Raw genomic sequence first — 20,338 nt, 5'->3', positions numbered from 1 at the left:
CCTCAGAGAAGACAACCAGTCCCTCGCCTACAGACCGCGCTTCTGGTAGCCTCACCTGTTGAGAGACCGCCAGGATCAGGCAAAATCTCAGGTGATCGGACACTGGACAACTGGAAGTACAGCACAGATGTCAAACTCAGCTGAACACTCCTTCGAGCAGCCATTGCAGGGTGAGCGCAAATTCATCTTTGCTGGGTTGCTGCTCACCAGCCATCGACACCAATTTCATGAAGAGATGATCAGCTTCTACCTAAGCAGCGCCCAAGAACGCTTCAGTGCTGAGCAGGAACAGAAGAGAAAGGCTGAGGCTGAGAAGAAGCCTCAGACCAATGGGTGGCGCTAAAGAAGCCTGAGCAGGAGAGTGTTTTCCAAAGGGAGCGTTCAGATAGCTCTCCACCTGAGAGTTGCTCACCGGTGTTGCACCCTAGCCATAATCTTTCCCAGGCTGTGAAGGTCCAAGAAAGGGGAAGCCCAAAGCTTGCTGCTTCTCCCATCCCGATACCCATCCAGTCTCCATCCCAGGATCCTCCATGTCCCCCTGTCCCTTTCTCCTCCCCTAGTAACGGTGCTAAGAGACCTGGACCAGTCCCTGTTTCAGCTCACTATAGCCATACACCACCTATCCAGAGGCCACAGTGTCATCCACCTGAGGGATGTCAATGTGCAATCATCCAGCTATCAAGATGAGTCCTACAAGCCAATGATAGGCACTCTCAAAACTTGTGCCACCTACCCCCAGCAAAACCGCTCACTGTCCTCTCAGAGCTACAGTCCAGCCCGCATGTCTGGCATTCGTACTGTCAATGCCGTAGACACCCTACCATACAACATGCCTGGGGAACATAAATCCCACACTTATACCAACGGCTTCAACACTGGCGACATCCGGGACTGTCTGGAGTTCGCAGATGAGGACCCGATGCCCCATGCCTGGCTGGGGCAGGACAAAACCAAAGGGCAGAGTGGTGTTTGCCCAATGTACTGTTTTCAGCAGAAACGCTGCAGGAGAGAGAACTGCACCTTCTATGGCCGACCCGAGACAGAGAACTTTTGCTCCTACTGTTATAGAGAGGAGCTGAAACGCAGGGAACGAGAGTTGAAGGTGCACCGACCTGGATAGCCCTGCAAACATGCTCACATATATAGCCACCCCCCAATGTGCGTGAAAAGAACAGCAACACCACCACCTTTTTTGCACTTTGCAAGTGATACAAAGAACTGGCATAACATTTTCCTACTATATTTAAGATCGGCCTCCTTGTATTCTTGTTACTTTACTCTCAATAGCAAACAGACATTGCTTTACAATGACAGGAAGTGCAACCAGAATCAGTTTACAGCTTTGGCCAGAGATTGTGTTATTGTTTGTTCTATGTCCAATTGAATTCAGTCTTTTACTTGTTCTAGAGTAAAAGCTCTCGTCTGTGCATTTTGCTCAATCTGTGTTGTAAAACTCCTTGTACATGCAGAAAGAGATGTAAAAGCATATGTCAGTCTCTAATGGAGTTTCCCAAATCATAGAAAGGAAAACTCAGTTTAGAGGTCATTATAATGCAATACTTCACAGCATAGCTCTTTGGAATCTTAATACTGAATAACATTGATTTTGCTGTGCATTGCAAATAATTACAAGGGAGGGAGGTCCACTGTTCAGCACTCTGATTTTTTTGAAAGCAATAAGTTTGTTAACAACCGCCACCCCTCCCCCCTTTTATCTATGCATTCATGACGTCAGCCATATTCTACTTTTCACCATATGATTCTAATGGATATCGATATGATTGTAAAAGGTCTGCTGTACAAGGATTATTATGGTGGAAAATATTCAATATATGTGCTCTCAAATTGATCTTGTGACTTTCCATCATGCACTATATTGTAATATAAAGCCTTTTCATAGGAGGGTTTGCATTCCATCATGATGATATCAAATGAAACCTCACTATTGTGTGCTACTTGACATCCGATACAGTAAGCATTTGACTTCCACTCACTGCTGTCTGTATTTGCAATATATAACAGTCATGCTAGCGAATACTAAGTTACAAGAACCACCTTACCTGAGGATATAAGTATGAAATGCAAACCCTAACAGTATATACTTCAGCAGTGGACTGAAGGTGGAAAGCTTATGAAACTGTGTATGTGTAAACTGTTTAATACCTGTTGGCACAGCTCGGCTACAAGCAACTGGCAACTGCTCATCAACATTCTGTAGCTAACTCATGCTAACACTGCCATGCTTGCCTCTCATGTGCCAAAAAGGTCCCTCACCTCCATTTAATTTGTCCTCAGGTATATTAGTCTTAACCACACAATTTTGATGATCATATACATAGAAGCAACTAAATCTATAAATGTAAAATTGGTTATTTAAAGGTTCAAATCTACCTCTGAAAAGCATTTTAGATTTTTGACTCGTATATTACACAGCAGCGTAAAATCATGTTCTGACAAGGCAGTGTGCAATATATATATATATATATATATATATAACTTCAATTTTCATGTCTACAATGGAAATGAAATTGTGGTGACACAACAAATTCATAGCCAATCAGAACATGTTTTACGTTTAATAGACCAATTAGATTGCACTTTGGGTGGAGCTGCCCAGTTAAACCAAGCTATGGACAACATTTTCATATGTTGCTTGGTGCAGTAATATTTAGTTTGGACATAAGCTCATATTAATTTACTCTTTGTCAATTTGTAGGATACGTTGTTTAACCAAATCTCTACATGTAAAAACTGGACATTTAATGGTACACGTCTACCTTTTTCTTTTCTTTTTCTTTTTAAATCACTTCAGATTTTGCTCACGGCAGTGCAAAAACAGTCACATAAAACAACATGCTAAGCTACTGACTGACTAACTGGCTAACAAACATACAAATGTACCACAGCTCACAGTGCTAGTTCTCATTGTGTGCTAGAAAATCAGGATGTTACAGGTAGCTGTACCAATCAAGTTAACTAGCATGACTAGCGTGTTAGCCACTTTGTGTGCCTCTGCTAAGCAAAGGCCCCACCAAGTGCTTTTCTACTCAATGGACAAGATTATCATAAGAGCAGCGCTTGTTGTGTTTTGTTGTGTGGCAGTGTCCAGGTAACCAACTCCGTGTCTCTGTGAGTGTTTTGTCTTTCCTGGCCAAGGATGTCCACTGCTTTGTTCTCTTCCCACATTTTTACACCTTCACAATTATGTGTCTTTTGCCTCCCATCCTCCTGCTTTTCCTCTCCCTCCTTTATATTGGACAAGCTCATGGACTCTCACTGTCTTAGAATTGTAAAATATGATTTTGTATTCATTTGAGAGTTTTACACTACTTTAAATTATTAATTTGCACATTAGGTACCGATGTAAATAGCAGGAGAAAAAGAGACAAAATAAGATTAGTTGTTAACTATGGTGTCCGTGTGGTTCTTTTAATAGTTCTTGTGGAAGAAAGGTGTGTGCTTGAGTGCTAGCAGACTTGCGTGCCTGCGTGTGTGTTTTTCCTCAACGTTCTGTAATTTGAGCAGCGCCCTAGGCTGTTGTTTCAGGCTACAGCATACAACACCCATATTAGACTGTCTGCCTTCTCATAGGATTGAGCCTTGAAACTGGAATAAAATCCAGTATAAAAACTGCAGGTCTTGTGGTGGTCAGCTTCCATATCCCTGCAGTATTTGCTGTCAGTCGTGGAACATGGCATTAGCATGAAACACAGCACCAAACAGCTGCCCCTCAGGTCACCTGTCTAACATCTGCCAGAAAAGCCTCTCCCTGACAGTGAACTCTCTGTTATGTTGTACGTTCATTTAAGATGAACATTTTTCGCATACTGTACATAGAAGGATTTTAATGGCCTGGGATTTAAAGCACAAATCAGGTCACTCTAAAGAACGGGAGGTAAATAGCTTAATAATTTGGGTCACCCCTAAAATTTTAATCATGCATATTTTAAGCCCCTCTACCTTTGAGACTCTGAGATATTATGAATTGCGAAATATACCGGTGGCTGTTATATCTGTTATTGACAAATGTCATCTGCATCATGCGTGAGTTATTTTACAACTGTCTGAAATAAGATACTCTCAAGTTTTTGCAAAAGTATCACAGACACACCCACACGTTTTACTGAGAGCTGATCTAATGGCACATGGAAGGGAAGATATAATTCTGCTGATGTAGAAGCTAGGTCACTTTGCCAAGAACTGAACTGTTCCAGCTGTCATAAAGATGTAAAAATGACTTTGCATTCAGCAAACCTGTTCACTGTAGTTTTATCAGTGGATTTCAAATTTAAAAAGAGGTAATTAGTATCAAGTAGTCGAGGTTTTTCATTTTGTTTATACACTTTTATGATGATAAAATAAACAATACAAAATTAAAATTTAGTAATACTGGAAATTATGTTTTATTTAAGCATTGTGGTCTTCGTGTGGGTGGACTGTCAGGGTTTTTTTACCTTATAATCGTACATAAGCACTGGTACACAACACAACTGTACGACTATACATTATCTCTGACATTCGCATACAAGTCAACCTTCGCCGGGAGTTTTATTGACAGGTGATCTGACCAATCACATTCCGCCGAATCCGCCATTTTGTCCGACAAAGCAGTCAGGAGAGTTAAGCCCTATTCGGGCGGGACTAGTTTTCCAGGGGGTCATTAGAAAAATTCGTGTTTCACAGACGTACTTTGCGATTTTAATCCCATCCGAATCTGCCAAGTCTGTTTTTTCTCACACAATCCCAGTAAAAATTGCAGAGCAAATTACCTTTTGAGTGTTTCGGCGAACATAGTGGTCCTCTGAGAAGTCTAATCCTGTCCGAATGCGAATGTCTGTGATGGCTGATGTTGTATTATTCTAATGCTTTTCCTCGAGTGTTTTTGACCTTCCTAAGCTACCGTTTGCACACCAATCTTGGCATGCTTTCATTTAGTTTCAAAATGGATGGTATCCGATGAAAAAATAACATATACAATCAATAAATAGAGCCAAATCGCAGAAACTGCGAAGACTTCCCATTTTAATATCAGTGTCAGGTAAGAGTAAAATACTTGTCTAGATTTCTCTGCTCACGTTAACCCTAACCCTAACCCTAACAGAATTGTAACTCAAACATTGTTTAGAAAACTAGTCCCATCCGAATAGGGCTTTAGTAGATTAACGTCGGTGGACTTGAACTTTAACAATTTAAAAATTGTGTGTTCCGCGGTTGAAACAACATTCCTTCTGATATTTATTTGATGCTATAAATTAACTATTATTATCTAAATTCATATCAAAAGTAAACTTCTCTGTCCTGTCTGTCGGCGCGTTGTCCACTCTGATGTGTTTTTCACTGCGGAGAACATGATGTGTGGCGTGAGAGCGCCATGGCTTGTCGGACATAGCAATGGTAACTAAAAAGGGTGGGTCTTTGCGAAGTCAGTTGTCGCATCAAACCTTAATGATGTTTTCAGGGCTTGACATTAACTTTTTTCCTCACTAGCCAATGTGGCTAGTGGTTTTCCAAAGTTACTAGCCACACAGCATTTTTACTAGCCACATTTTTGTTGTTGTGAAATTACCTGATAAAAGTGGACTATGGCGTGCTAAAATTTACTTGAACTAGATTTACAACCCTTTTAAATGTAAAACCATTGTTTCATCCACCCAAATCAAGACTACATAAATATATAACAATACAGGTCATTATCATTAGCTCTGATAAGGTTGTGTGTAAAGCTCCTTTTTTAAAATAAAACCATGTATTATGTATATGTTGCCACATTGCTCCACCGGCATACGACATAACTCCAGCAGGGCAGCTAGCAGCTAGCTGTCTCTTCGATTCTTTGTTGTCGGTCACTAGCGACAATACTCATTAGGGCTGTCAAAATTGCTCAAAAATGACCTTCGAATATTCCCTCTAAAAAAAAACACATAGCTTATCTTCGAACTATTCGAACATTCACATTCGTTTTTCCACATTCGAATATAAGTTTTCACCTTCGAAATTCTGTTTTTTAGAACTATTCGAATATATATTCGAATTTAGAATATTCGTTGACAGCCCTATGGGATTTGTAGTGTCGTAGTATCACACTTATTTCAGATGCCTTTTGAAAAGACTACAATTATTCAACCCGCCAAAGTGGCTAGTTGGAGTGACTGCGTTACCCGCCACGAGCAAAATCCACCCGCATTTGGCGGGTTGGCGGGTGTTAATGTCAAGCCCTGGATGTTTTATTAACAAAGTTAGGGAGGAGCACATTCAGATTATCTCCCCAATCAGTGCGAGAGCAGGCATATATATATATATATATAGAGAGAGCCGACTTACCTCGTGAACTTGTAAAATGGCAGTCGACGTTTTGATTAGAATACACCACATCTGGACTGCCGGTATCATACAATTTAGCCTCAAAATGTAAAATGTTTCAATGCACCCGGAAAAAAATTCCATTTACGCAGATCGGGACTTCATGCAGCTTCCGTACTACTCCATTATATATGAATTACTTCTGGTCTGTCAGTTGTCGGAGAAAAGAAAAGGCAGCTTAACTATGAGCTTTTGGTCTTTCTTTGCCTGTTTTGACAACTCGCCAGGTCATCTATCTACAATCTTTTAGTGTTCCACTGCTTCAAATAAAATGACCCATAACGTGTGTTCCTTACCTCCCGATTGTTGGAACTTGCACTGTAAAAAATGCTGAAATCATGATTCAAGTTAATTAAATTTAAGTATTTGAGTTCATATTAAAACCTCTGACTCGGTGGCGTGCACAGACCGCAATACGACCGAAAAGGCACTTTACTATTAGCGATTAAAGGGGCAGGGGCTCAAGCCCCCCCTGTGCACACCACTGCTCTGACTTTTGATCAGAAACTTGGCAAATTCAAGCAGTGTGAGATGTTATCTCTTCTGATCCTCTCAAAGAGACATGTGAGTTTACTTAGATCTTTTTCTTAGAAAACTCTGATACCTTTCCTGAATGCGAAAACCAAAATACTACTGACATACGTGTAGCGCCCTGACCTCTCGAGGGGTAAGCAGAAGGGGAAAGATGTTTTTCTTTTCAAGCAGGCCACATGATCTCGGCTCTCCCATGACCTAGTTTGCGTTTGTGCACAGCTCTCTTCAAAACATCACCCAGCCTGTGATTTTTTTTCTCAGAAGTCTCTTGTCAATAATCCAACTTTCTCTTCAACGGCTTAGTTTTTCAAAAAAATGTGAAAAATTTGAGAAGAAAAACAGGAGAGACAGTATAAGGTCAGGAAGTTCTTTGCTAAAATTTTGTTTGTGATCCATGTCTTTCCTGCATTGGTGGAGAGGAAGACGGAGATTGTGCTCAACTTGGGCATGGCATGCCGTCATGTGTTTATTGGACTGAATGTTAAGAGGTCTTGTGACACGGCAGCCAATGCTTTATTGTGCCTTACAGTACGTAGTAGCACGAGGCAGCGATAGTGTACCATTGTACGCGGTCCCCAGCGGAAACACTTTACAATCGTGAGTCGTGACTCTCCTGACTGTTGATACCACAAATAGATTTTATACTGTTAAAGCAATAAGCCATTCTTTAACATGGGTAAAGAGGGGTTCTTAGGTATTATGTGAAGTACTTACTGTAAAACAAGCTTGCCTGTGGTAATTTTATGGTAACATGGAGCCTTGAATGGCTTATTGCTTTTAAAAATAGTAATAAATCATAAAAACAACAACAGCAATAAAATAAGTGTTCATTATTTTCAATAAATAATGTTCAATAAAAAATTGTGGATAAATATTATAATTAATAAATGTATAAAATGTTACATTATGCAGCACAGTACATACATAGGTCTAACAGATGTTCGGTCTTTTATTCTGATCATTTAAATGAATAATTTTAATTATTTGTTGAACAAATGTTCAATAAATAATTAAAATGATTCATTTAAATAATCAGAATGAAAAACTAAATTTCTGTTATGTATGTGCTGTGTTATGTAATGTAAATTTGAAAAACAAGAAAAGGAGTGCGGATAATTCAGTTCTTTTGAAAAATATTCAGCATAAGCAATTCATTTAGTTCAATTGTGTCAAATAATATAGTTTGCCTATAGCACAGTGTCCTAAACAGGCGCTGTTCTAAATTGCAGTGCGCAAAAGCTAAAGTATCTCTACCATGTAAATCGTCCTCGTGTTTTTAAACCAAAAAAAAAGTTTTTTTTCTGTAGACTGTTTGTTTACAGCAAGGTTTAGCAGGTTAGCATGGATATTTTAGCCCGGTTAACACACTAAAAGCTAAAACATCTCCTCCATGTAATTCTGTGTCCATCCATTTACCCAAGTATTTTCTTGTGTGTGTGTTTTTTCTCTCTCCTTTCTGTGGGTTGTTTACAGCAAGGGGTAAAGTTTAGAAGGTTAGCATAGCTACTGTACATTAGCCTGGTGGGCATGCTAAAAAGCTAAAGGATCTTCCATATAAATCTATTTTTGTACTGACTTTTCCCCCATGTGTATTCTTTTTCTGTAGTCTGTTTATCCACCTTATTTTAACGTTATTTCCCTATAGCCAGGCTTGACTTTAACACCTGCCAAATGCGGGTGGATTTCAACAGTGGCGTAGCCTAGAAATCTAGACGCACCCTAGTGGCAGCAACATTTATTTTGCAGCCAGGGTAGTCTAGCAACTCTCCGTTGACTTTCGGAGCTGTAAAAACCAAAATTGGGTCAGGCCAATCACATCGTGTATAGAGTAGGCGGGGCGGGCTTAACATAATGACGACAGAGTTGCGACGGTTCCCTGCTACTTGAAAACAAAGAATGGCAGCTGCTGCTGGCGAACAGTCTTTCGAATCAGCTTTGGCCTCGACTCTGGAGGACTTGGAGTTCAGTTTTTCTTTGAGAAAAGAGCAAAGAACGGTACTTAAGTCATTCTTAAAAAAGGAAGATGTGTTCGTAGTTTTGCCGGCCAGATTCAAAAGTTGAATCTATCAACTAACGTTAGCTCCGCTTTTGGGAAAACGCTCTGGGGTGCATTTCCCGAAAGCATCGTTAGCCAACTGTGGTCGCAAGTTCCGTCGTTATCAGCATAGTTCAACGATTTGGTGTTTCCCGAAACCATCGTTCCAACGAACGTTCGCAAACAGCATCGCAAACTTGTGTGGTTGGAAGGACAGCTCTCGAGCTGTGGTTAGATGCATAGTTTCTAGTTTACATGAGATGTAGACTGAATAAATCCTTATCTTTAGCAAAATAAGCAAGCTGACATTCAGTACAACCCGTGTAATTTATTTAGAATACATACAAATGTAATTTATGTCTTTTAGTTTGTCAAGAGATTTAAAGCACCGTTTTTGAAGACTGCGCATGTGCGAACGTGCTCTACTAGAACGAGCCAAATATTGAGTCTGGTAATAAAGCAAAATAACTGAAAAAAATTAGAAATGGTCTTCAGATGTCATGTCTGTAGCTTATATGACAAATCTAGCATTAATTCGATATCAAACAGATCAATTAAAATAAGTTATTAGTCCACCACGTGCGAGACGTCATAAACCAATGTGGTTGAACGATACTTTGCGACATACGGTTTCGGGAAACAGTCGTGACTAGCTAGTTGATTTCTCCAACGATGCATCGTACTATGGTAGTTAAGCAGCGAGCTATATAGTTGTACGGGAAACGCACCCCTGGTTGGTTGAAGCGCTGTTCTATTGCGTGCAGAGTGAATTTGAAAGACAGCCGTTTATCCCGCCCCTCGGATTGAGCCGTGTCTATGGTGAGTTGCGAGACCTAACATCTTGATGTAGGTCTGGCTTGCCAGGCTAACAGTGGCGTGTAACACAGTCACTCCTACTTGCCACTTTGGCAGCTTGAATTATATAATACATACATTTTACAATAGTAGTCTTTTAAAAAGGCATCTGAAATAAGTGCAATGTAGTGTTGTCAAAAATATAGATTTTTCGGTACGTATCAATATATATCGAATATCTGAAATGCTTCCGATACTCGATTTACACAGAATAGATACATGATACCAGCTGCGCGTTCTCGCTCTCTTATCTCTCCGACAGCGAGTTGACACACAAACCACCCTTACCTCACTCACTCGTTTCATTTGCTCCGGATGAATATCGTTACTGTTACAGGGTTTGAATTTCAGCGTGGGATTGCGGTGCAGATTTTGTGCTCACACCCAAAGTGTGTGTTATGTTATGTTTTAAGTGAATGGTTGAGAAAGAAAACGCATGTGTAACAGTATATTGGATCCGTACGTCAGATCTTAAAGTGACACCAGCCTAATATACCTGCTGCCAAATTATGACATAATATTAAAAATATCTATATGGCCGTTTTTCCCCATGTTATCGATGTCAGAATTGTGACCAGTGAAAATTCTGAGTGGCTAGTAACTTTAGAAAACTACTAGCCACAGTGTCTGGTTAGCAAAAAAGTTAATGTCAAGCCATGTAGCAGTAAATCAATCTGAAGTCTTGCACATTCACAAAAAATAAATAAGGTGAATAACAAGGGGTCAAGGCTAGCAGGTTAGTATGTTGTATTCCTCATTTGTAAGTCGCATTGAATAAAAGCTTATGCTAAATTAATAAATGTAAATGTACATTTGTGTGCTAAAAGCTCATCTCTTCCATGAAATATGTGCTTTTGTCCTAACCATGTCCCCAACCATTTTATTTTTACAGCAAGGGGTCAAGGTTTAGCAGGTTAGCATGGCTATATTAGCCCGATTAGCGCACTAAAAGCTAAAGTATCTCTTCCATAAAAAACATGTTCTAAAAGCATTTTCTAAAAGCAAACTAAAGCATTTTCTTGTCATTTTTCTGTAGACTATTTACAGCAAGGAGTCAAAGTTTAGCAGGTTTGCATGGCCTCATTAGCCTGTAAGCTGATGCCATAACTATGCTTCTTATTAGTTTCTTTCTCTATTGATGGCCTTTTTTGCACACTAATTGTCTATGTGTAGCCATTCAAAAAAAAGATCAAGATGTTAGAAAGATTGGAGGAGAACATAAAGGTCTTTGTGCAGGTGAATCAGCCCAGCCTGTGTAGGCGGTGTATGAGCAGAGAAAGGAAACAACCAAAATACTCACTGGTGGGAGTGTCTTTTCACTGGTTATTCTGAAAGAGACAGTGAGACAGAGAAAGACCTTTCTTCGTGTGTGTGTGTGTGTGTGTGTGTGTCCACAAGATTTATGGTTGCAATTGAAACCATCAACAGCTTTTGCTCTTTTGGCAGAGACCGGAGAAGCCCTGAGATGGAGACACACCCTGTGATCTGTGTTGCCACTTGTATGGAAACAATTTTCCAACAAAAACCCTTATCAGAAATGCTAATTATCATCTTTATGTTGGTAACAGCGGTGTCTGTTTTGGCTCTGACATGATGAGACCAGAGGAAATTAAGCTTCTAATAAATATGTATGCTTATTTTTTGCCAAGATCGACAAGCATTTAAATTAAAACAAGAGGACTGACTGTAACAGCATGGATCATCTCTGTTTTAGCTTGTTTTATCTTGAAAAAAGCTGCAGTTTTTCACTGATTAGGTATATTTATGTGTTTTTTTAATGGACTCAAATATTCAGATTGGTCTAGACCATTTTAAATTAACAGAAGATGAAGAAATTACCTTGATTCTGGTCTTTCTTGCTGAGATCTGCAGGAAATAGTCAATTCTGGCCAAAAAGTACAATTTTAGCTACATATGGTAGTTTTTCTTGTTTGATTTGTGCAGTCGTAGAAGAACAGTGTGCACCAGGCTTTAGCCGCCCTGCTAGGCAATGATTTATAAGGCAATGAAAAATAATTTACAGCACCTTAAATGAAAAACCTTCACATGTAAGTCTGCTTTGATGCAGAAGTCTGAAGTGTTAATTGGTTTCAGAACTGTGTCCACCTACTGTACAAGCCAGACGGCTCATATACACAAGTCTTTTTAGCTTGTAGATGCTAGATGAGGTGTGTCTGTGATCTATGTGTCCCCAGAGACAGATGTTCCCTTCTCACTGTGAGAGAGAGAGAGAGAGAGAGAATGTGATAACATTTTAACCATACTAATAAATAAATAAATAATGAATAAATAATAAAATCCATAATATCTAGTAAAATGGAATGCATGAGTGTTATTTGTGTTACTGTTATTGCATTTATTAAAGGGTTAGTTCACCCAAAAATGAACATTTTGTCAGTAATTACTCACCCTCATGTTGTTCCAACCCCGTAAGACTTTCGTTCATCTTCGGAACACAAATTAAGATATTTTTGATTAAATCTGAGTGCTGGATCACTCCTCCATAGGCTTCTAAGACACTATAACTTGCTGGCCCAGAAAATGTATTAAAGACATCGTTAATATAGTCTCAAGTGACGAGAATACTTTTTGTGCGCAAAAACAAACAAAAATAACGACTTTATTCCACTTTTCATTTCCTTCTCTCTGGGCCTCGAGTCTTTTCACGTAGTGTTTAAGCGCAGCGCATCTGTGTTGCACGTCACCACGTATCACACACATGACCAGCGTCGCCCAATAGTGAGCCTACGTGGTGACGTGCAACACAGACGTGCTACACTTAAACACTACGTGAAAAGTAACTATTTAATTTTAGTGCTTCAACTTCAGTTAAGTTCAATTTCAGTTAATTGCCAAGGCAACATTTCTAGTTTCAAAGTTTTTTCAAGTTTTTTAAGTTTTTCATCTGATAAATATATTAATTTTTTTTCAGCTTACAATTTCAATTACCAAAAAACATTTTAAAAGTTTTAATTCCCTTTCAGTCGCTCATGTTCAACGTAACGTCGACGTGACGATGTAATTGGGATCACATCAGGGAGCCCTATCATCTTCGAGTGTCTACAGAACGGGCCAATGACCATTGGCCTGTGTGAATCGCGTCACGCGCCCTGCAGCGCGGGTATAAACAGGAAGCAGGCGCACGCACACATTGTCTTTCACTTCGGAGCCGAGAGGTTATTTGACTTCGCGAGTGCAAGAAGAGACTACAGTTGGAAATAAATCTTCAACTCTGTTCCAGCGTTGGTCTGACGGCGCGATCAGCGGTGGTCGCAAGCATTACAGCTCACAACTGCTGTTTTCACAGCACTACACTGTCTGTGTGAGTCGGTTCGGTGGGCGTTTCCTGAGTTATACTCATTACAGCCGCGGCTACCCCTGGGTGCCTCAGTGCGGAAAGAGTTTTATTTTGTCATTTTTGTTTTCAACTAAAAGAGCAACACAAGCGTGACCTTGCGTCCTTTTCAGGATGTTATTCCACTTGTGCGTTTCTGGATGCGGTCGTTCCCTGGCGCCAGCAGACGGCCACAATAAAAATAAAAAAGTTTGTGTTCCCACAGCGGGAATATGACTATGGCTGCATTGAGATCGAGACTTGCTTACCTCAAGGGAGGTGCAGTCCCCTCGCCTATGCCCCAATCTAGCGCCTATTCTGCCCCGCAGAATAGGCCTATTTCGGCGCTTAGCTAGGGTGATCTAAGGATTACCGTGAGGGCTTCCCCGCTGAGGCAATCTCCGTAGGCCCCTCACGCCTCACAAACGCGGCTGCCACTGGAGCTTCCAAAAGAACGTGCTGGTCCTTCTCATGAACAACCAGCCGTGTCTTTTGGGGCTCCTCCTGATGACCAGATGTCAATTGCAGCATCGGAGGGGGAGCTTCGCTCCTCTGGAGATGAAGATTCGGCTGCTTTGCCCCCTTCGGGGAGTGTAGCGATGCCCGAGTCCGATCCAGAGTGGGCAGCTATGCTTTCCCGGGCCGTCGGGAAGGTCAGCTTAAGTGGAACTCTCCACCACGATTGGTTTTCTTGGGGCGGGTCGTGCTGGTTCTCAGCAAGAAGGATTAGTTCTCAGTTAGTTGGGGGTCTCTAGGGCGCTGGATGTGGCAGCAACCGTGGCGTTTTCCAAGGGATCCCAATTACTTCGTCACGTCGATGTTACGTTGAACATGAGCGACTGAAAGGGAACGTCTTGGTTACTAATGTAACCCTCATTCCCTGAAGGAGGGAACGGGAGACGTAACGTTCCGTCGCCACCATTGCTGACCATCGCTGTACGGCTGTCTCTATCTCAGCTCCTCAGCAAAAAATGTGTGGGTGCGCCCGCTTCCTGTTTATACCCACGCTGCGGAGCGGGGCGCATGACGCGATTAATGCACGCCTTGCATACATTGGCTTGTTCTCTAGACACTCGAAGATGATAGGGCTCCCTAAAGTGATCCCAATTACGTCGTCACGTTGACGGTACGTCTCCCCTTCCCTCCTTCAGGGAACGAGGGTTACATTAGTAACCGAGACGTTTTATATAATAACTACACAGTAACGCGCATTGGAAACTACCGACAGTTTTTATTTCTTTTCTTTTTTGCTTGGTCCTTTGAAGCTATAGCAAGCTGTTAAAAATCAGTGTTTCTGTTTCAAGTAACAGTCCACCATAAAAATATATATTTTTTGTCATCATTTACTTTCTTCTGTGGAACACAAAAGGAGAAATCCTGAAGAATGTGCTGGTCATTCTTTTTCCACGCAATGCAAGAGCGTTCTTCTAAAAGGATGTAAATCAACATAAAAGCATCATAAAATTGCCAGACGGTGTACCAGATGTGGGCCAGATGTGGGCCAGATCTGGGCCGACACTGTTGCTGTCTGGGTTAGTTCATATGACTAATGTGACTAATATTACTTAATCTTTAGGTGTTCTGTTCCTTTAAGTAAAGAGTTCTGAAAGCGCCTCAAAATATTGCTTCCAAATTCCTGCACAATATTCTGCTTTGTTTCAGTGTTTTGTCTCTGAAATATTCAGAACTGCATCTGAATGGCGTGTAAAAAAAGTATATTGGTTGTTGTCAGCAGAACAGAATATGGGGTCATATTATGAAGGATTCCAGCTTAATAGGCTAAAGGATCCAGAGTAAGCCAATAGACAGTGCTACTTTATGCCTGAAATTCATAAGTCTTGCAAGATTACATCTTTTTAGCCTACATTGAAAGGAGAGAAAAGCTAGACAGGAAGTGTGTAAGCGAGAGGGTGATCGGGATCAGCAGTATAATTTCCTGGACGGGTGTACAGTAAGCGCCAGTGCCACCCGGTGCCGTCCCTTTGCCATGTTGGAGTACGTGAAGGACAGAAGAGCATCACACCACGACGGCACCCACAAAGACGCCCACTCACAGTCTGAGCTCATGAAGCTCGAATCCTGATCATAAAGTACACGATTTCACCCACTCTTTATCTCACTGCCTTTCTCTCTCTCTCACACCCACACACACCTTCTTTTCTTTTGTCTTTGCAGTTTACCCGTTTCTGTTTTAAACTCACACTCGCACTGATGCTCTAAAGCCACCGTGCCACAAAACTGAATGAAATGCTTGTCAAATGATTGCCGACCTCACATCAATTGACCACAAGCTGCCGTTTAGCATCCCAGCTGGCGAAAACCAAAAGCAGATAGAGACAGAGAAATAAAAGGAAAAGATTCAGCTATCTTCTTTCCTTCTCCTTACCCCTCCACCCACCAGCAGTCACTGTACACACCCACACACACACACACACACACACCCACACACACACGCACACACACAGTCAGCAGAGGAACAGTTCGTTCTCTGGGCTCACATGGTCTGTCTGTCTCTCTCTCACTGCAGTTTGATTATTCACTGAGGGTGAGAGAACTAAATGATGCGTATTCCTGTCTCTCTGGACATTCAAGGTACAAATGGTGCAAAACTTCCACCCGGATCTATTGATTAATATAAAAAAAATATAAAAAAAAACTTAAAGAGGACCTTTTATGCCCTTTTTCAATGCCATGTCTTAATTTTGTTTTTGGAGTCTTCTAGGTTTTCATGCTTGAATGTTCAAAAAACATATTTTTCACATTGTTGCAGCACCTCTCTTCCCAGTCTGTCAGTAACGCTCTGTTTAGTACCTGTCTCTATGAAGCCCCTCCTTCCGAAAAGCACAGTGTGCTCTGATTGGTCAGCTGGATCATGGTGTTATTGGTTGACTGCTTTGAGCGTGTTTACCACGCCCCTTACCATAACCGTGAGTTTCAACACACTACTAACTCATCTCAACCAGGCCTCATCCCTTTTGTTCTGCGTATGCCTTGAGCGGGAATTATTTAAACGAGCGATATTGTGAAGTGTTCATTCCCAGAAGAAAACTCAAGACAACAATCGAAGCGTTTCAGGGAGTTCAGAAACAGTGTGCACTGATATAGAAAATAGCTCCCTGTGTGACTTTGTGCTTCATAACTTTGCAGACTGAACATTAATACTAAAGACTTTATAAAATAACGCAGTGCTACTGCATAGCCATACAGTGCTGAGGCTTACTCACACGCTATTGGCTGGTCAGTGGGAACTGCACGAACCAATAGCAGAGCGGCGTAACTGCGCAAACCAATCGGTGCGAAGCCCGCCGAACGAAATTCCAGGGGGAATGTATAAAATGTATAAAAGACGCTCGAATTGCCATGGATTCAGATTTATCTCCTTCAACGACGATCTTCGGACCTCGCTGATCTTCTCTCTCGAAGCCTACGCCTTCTTCCAAAAAAATCCAAAAAAACAGATGAACCAAAAAAAATTTACTAGCCAATGGCGATTCTTTTTACTATAGCCAAGATGTGCTTAGAGGGTTGGGCTTTGTTTGTGCAAAAACTATATAATTTACCACTTTATTTACAAAATATTAATCTCCAACACGCTTTCCCGCAACAACATCATCAGGGTTGTGCTTAAGTAAATTTTTACGCCCTTCCCTCGCAAACTTTTTTTAATTTTTTTTATTCTTATTATGCAATAATAACAAATACAAAACAAGACAATAATAAACAATGAACAATACACAATACAGAGGGTTACATTACATAAACATAAAGAATAGCTTAAATGATTGACACCATATTGCAGAGTGAGGGTTGCATGCAACCTCTTGCAAACTTCCCTCCGCCTCGTTCCGTTGGATGTACGTCATTGCTTACGTTGCGCGAGTGCACTACTGGCGGAACCTTTGAAATGTGTTTACATCGAATCTTTAATCTAAGAGCTTCATAAAGACATCACTGTCTGTTTCACTGCTTTTTGCTTCATAGAAAATCGAATTGAGTCAATATAAAGCTCAAATTCTTTCTTTCTTTCTTTTTTACAGGAAAATGTACATTTGTGAACACGGAATTCTGCCATTAAAAGAAAAACATTTATTATAAATGGAAGTTTGCGAGCGTAGTTAAACACAGCCCTGCTCTCGCGTCCTCACAACACACATGCGTCGTGGTGCTCTCGTGAACGCGCGCGCACACACACACACATACACTACCGTTCAAAAGTTTTAGATCAAAAACAGTTTTAATACACAGAAGCAGGAGAGTGTGAAACTATTGTGTCTCTGATATAGAAAGAGGGAGAAAGTAGGAGAAAGCACTCATGGACAGACTGAGCGACAGAGGTGAGCAGATGTAAAACCACATGTGCCTTCTCTCAGCATATTTTTAGCATTTTCATTCTTCTTAAGAAGCTTGAAAATTAGAATAACCAGAAAAGGAATGGCCACTCAGTGTGGGTGGTTGTGGATTTTGAAACTGTTGCTTCATTACATAACTGAGTGGGACAAAATGTGGGCCACTCACTCTCTAGTTTTGAATCAGCCCATATTTGATATTGCAATGGTCCAGATTTTCAGTTGTGAGAAATATATGACTTTACACACATGGCGTATGATGCAGCGCACATGTTCCAGGCACATTGCTCCTTGGATGTCTCACCACCATCTTGACCCTCTATATATTCAACACCGGCCTTGTTCAGTATTGCAAATGACAAGACAGAAAACACAAATGCCACCTGTTTTGTAGTCTCTGTGTACATGTCCCTGCATCATTTACAGTAAATATGTGCATGAATGCACAAATGTCAAAAACAAGCTGTACTTCCTGCAGACGAATGTATCTGAGCGCATCGTTTCACACAACAGGCGTCACTCAGTTCTTAGTTCTTATTGGCATCCTGCTGAGCAACAAGTGCAGCCATTGGCTGTGCACTAAAGGGTTCGGTGAATATGTTATGCAAAGTCTGCCTAGAATTGTGCTCTTCATGCCAGAGCTTTTGAAATTCAGAGCCAGGGACTGCAGTGCGCCCAGAGCTGCCAAATACTGTGTATGTCAAGGGTATCTTTAAGGAGTACAGCCTGTATTGAAGTTAGGCCTACTGAGCATACAAATAAGCAAGTCATTATAGTTTGATTGATTTTTCTAGCCTTAATTCGGATAACTTTGATAAGAATAAATCTGTTTGACAACTTTTACCTAAAAAACTCATTTTATATATGATAGTGTAAAATCAGTTGGTCATTATCGCGATGTAAACCCCTTATATCATCCTGTCCGGGTTTATATGCGATAATAACAGGCTGACTGTAAAATATCCAGTTTATTATATGGGTAATAAAATAAATAAATGCACATAAACATGAAAGATACATTTATTTAAATGATATATATATATAACATTTTAATATATATTTAATATATAAAATATTTTATAATAACATAAATAAAACAAATTAAATTATTTATTCAAATTAATGTAATGCTTGCATTAAAAGATTTTTGTATTACTATTTTTTTTAAATATGTAAATATTATATTTATTTTAACATTTTAAATAGCTGTGCGCACCTGTGCTTAAACATTAAAATGAAATCTATATTGTACAAAATAAAAAATACAATTGGTTAACAAAAAAACGAGACAATCCTAGTGATGCTTCTTATTTATGAATTTATTCTCAAATGTAAACTTCACTATTTCATGCATACAAGTTAAGACAGACAACATACATTATTTGACAAATTCTTGTTAATTCTCATATTTGCATAGGACATAGTCACAATATTGTCTAACATGTAAAAAAAAAAAGGTCATAAAAAGATACAGCAGAGCAACCATAGACCAGCAACAATAATATAATCTGAATAATTCAAGGAACTGTACAACTGTAATACTTCACTGTAGTGATTTGGTTGATTGCAAATCAAAATAAAATCAAAAATAGTTTCATTATGCGGCAGTTGTCTTGAATGAGGTTATGGAGAACAGAACTGGCCATTGCTAAAGAAGAGCTATTGTACAAAGTACAGAGGTGCTGGGACATAGAAACCCAGCGCAATGTAGTCACTGGAGCAGGCATCACACGGTGTCGTTAAAAGAGATTGTTAAAATACAGACGAATACGTACAATAGGAAGGCAAGTCGAGTTCACGCGGCGAACGTCTACAGGACAGCATGAGGCCGCTAGTGCCTCATTACGATTCAATATACAACATTTATTGAAATCTCTACAATAGGAGAGTGTTAGCACACGATGTGCTTATCTGGTATGTATGAAGAGGGAGGAATTAGAAATATTTTCGTTCCCATATCCGGAACATCGAACACATTATTTCACAGGTGTCGGAGAGAAAAGTCATATGGAAGCGAGGATGCGTTCAGTCTTTCAGATGGCTCTTTCACAGTGTCTTATTTTCAGACTGGGGTTTAATCATATGGGAAATGTTGGCGTATTACTTTGAAATGAGTTTCGGTGTTTCGTTAGGGGGTCGTCTGCGCCTTTCTCCCCAAATTAGGGGAGTTAGGTCACCACACCTGGGGATCAGAGACAAATGGGCGTCCTTCGCTTTTTACAGGCGTGAGGTTGTGCGAACCCAACCACACAATTTGGCAGACGACCAGACTAACAGAAATGACCACAGCCCTCAAAAGCAGTTAGTGTCTCCTGTGCGGAGCAAGAGACGAAACATAAACAACAGTCGAAACTAAGCCACGGCTAAGACTTCAATCCACATCCACCATTACACAGACCAAAACTTTTTAGCCCATGACATCGTAAATATCCATTTCTGAAATTACGCTCACTGTCTAGTGATTCCCGAAGCGTGTCAATGTCTCTGAAGCTTTGTTAACCTGGATACACAATCACTGAATAGCATTTAAACATCCATAGGTTCTTTGGAGAAACATCTAACTGCAAAAACACAGTGTAACTTTCACCAGTACGGGATCTTTGACTGCACGGTGGGACTATAAAGACAATGCTGTACAGTTGTTTTGTATGTGGATTTATTCCCAGATATGAATTCCTTGGGACTATATTAAATTAAAAAAAGCCTTTCCAATGGCATAGAATGTGTGAATAATGGTTAACCAAGTCAAACATAGCTGATTTTGCATATCCATGTTGAAAACAGCCTAGTTTGATTGATTCCACTAAAAAATGAGTTTAGGGTGCATTAATCTTTTGTTTAAAATCTTCTTCTGAAACTTTCCAACTAACACGG

General features: G+C 40.4%; 1 protein-coding gene across 1 annotated transcript in view; it reads left to right on the top strand.

Moving 5' to 3' along the window:
* The window catches only part of otud7a (OTU deubiquitinase 7A), an 81,849-nt gene extending 77,061 nt beyond the window's left edge, over positions 1–4,788 (top strand). Inside the window, 8 exon segments of the mRNA XM_084397655.1 lie at positions 7–50; positions 52–141; positions 145–162; positions 164–332; positions 335–505; positions 508–536; positions 538–630; positions 632–4,788. Of these exon segments, the coding sequence (XP_084253781.1) occupies positions 7–50; positions 52–141; positions 145–162; positions 164–332; positions 335–505; positions 508–536; positions 538–630; positions 632–1,120 (1,103 nt within the window). The 3' untranslated portion in view covers positions 1,121–4,788.
* The last annotated feature ends 15,550 nt before the right edge of the window (positions 4,789–20,338 follow it).

This window comes from Rutilus rutilus (assembly GCF_951802725.1).
Source record: "Rutilus rutilus genome assembly, chromosome: 23".
Lineage (NCBI taxonomy): Eukaryota > Metazoa > Chordata > Actinopteri > Cypriniformes > Leuciscidae > Rutilus > Rutilus rutilus.
The sequence above is the reverse complement of the archived record's forward strand: the minus strand, read 5'-3'. Positions and strand labels throughout refer to the sequence as shown.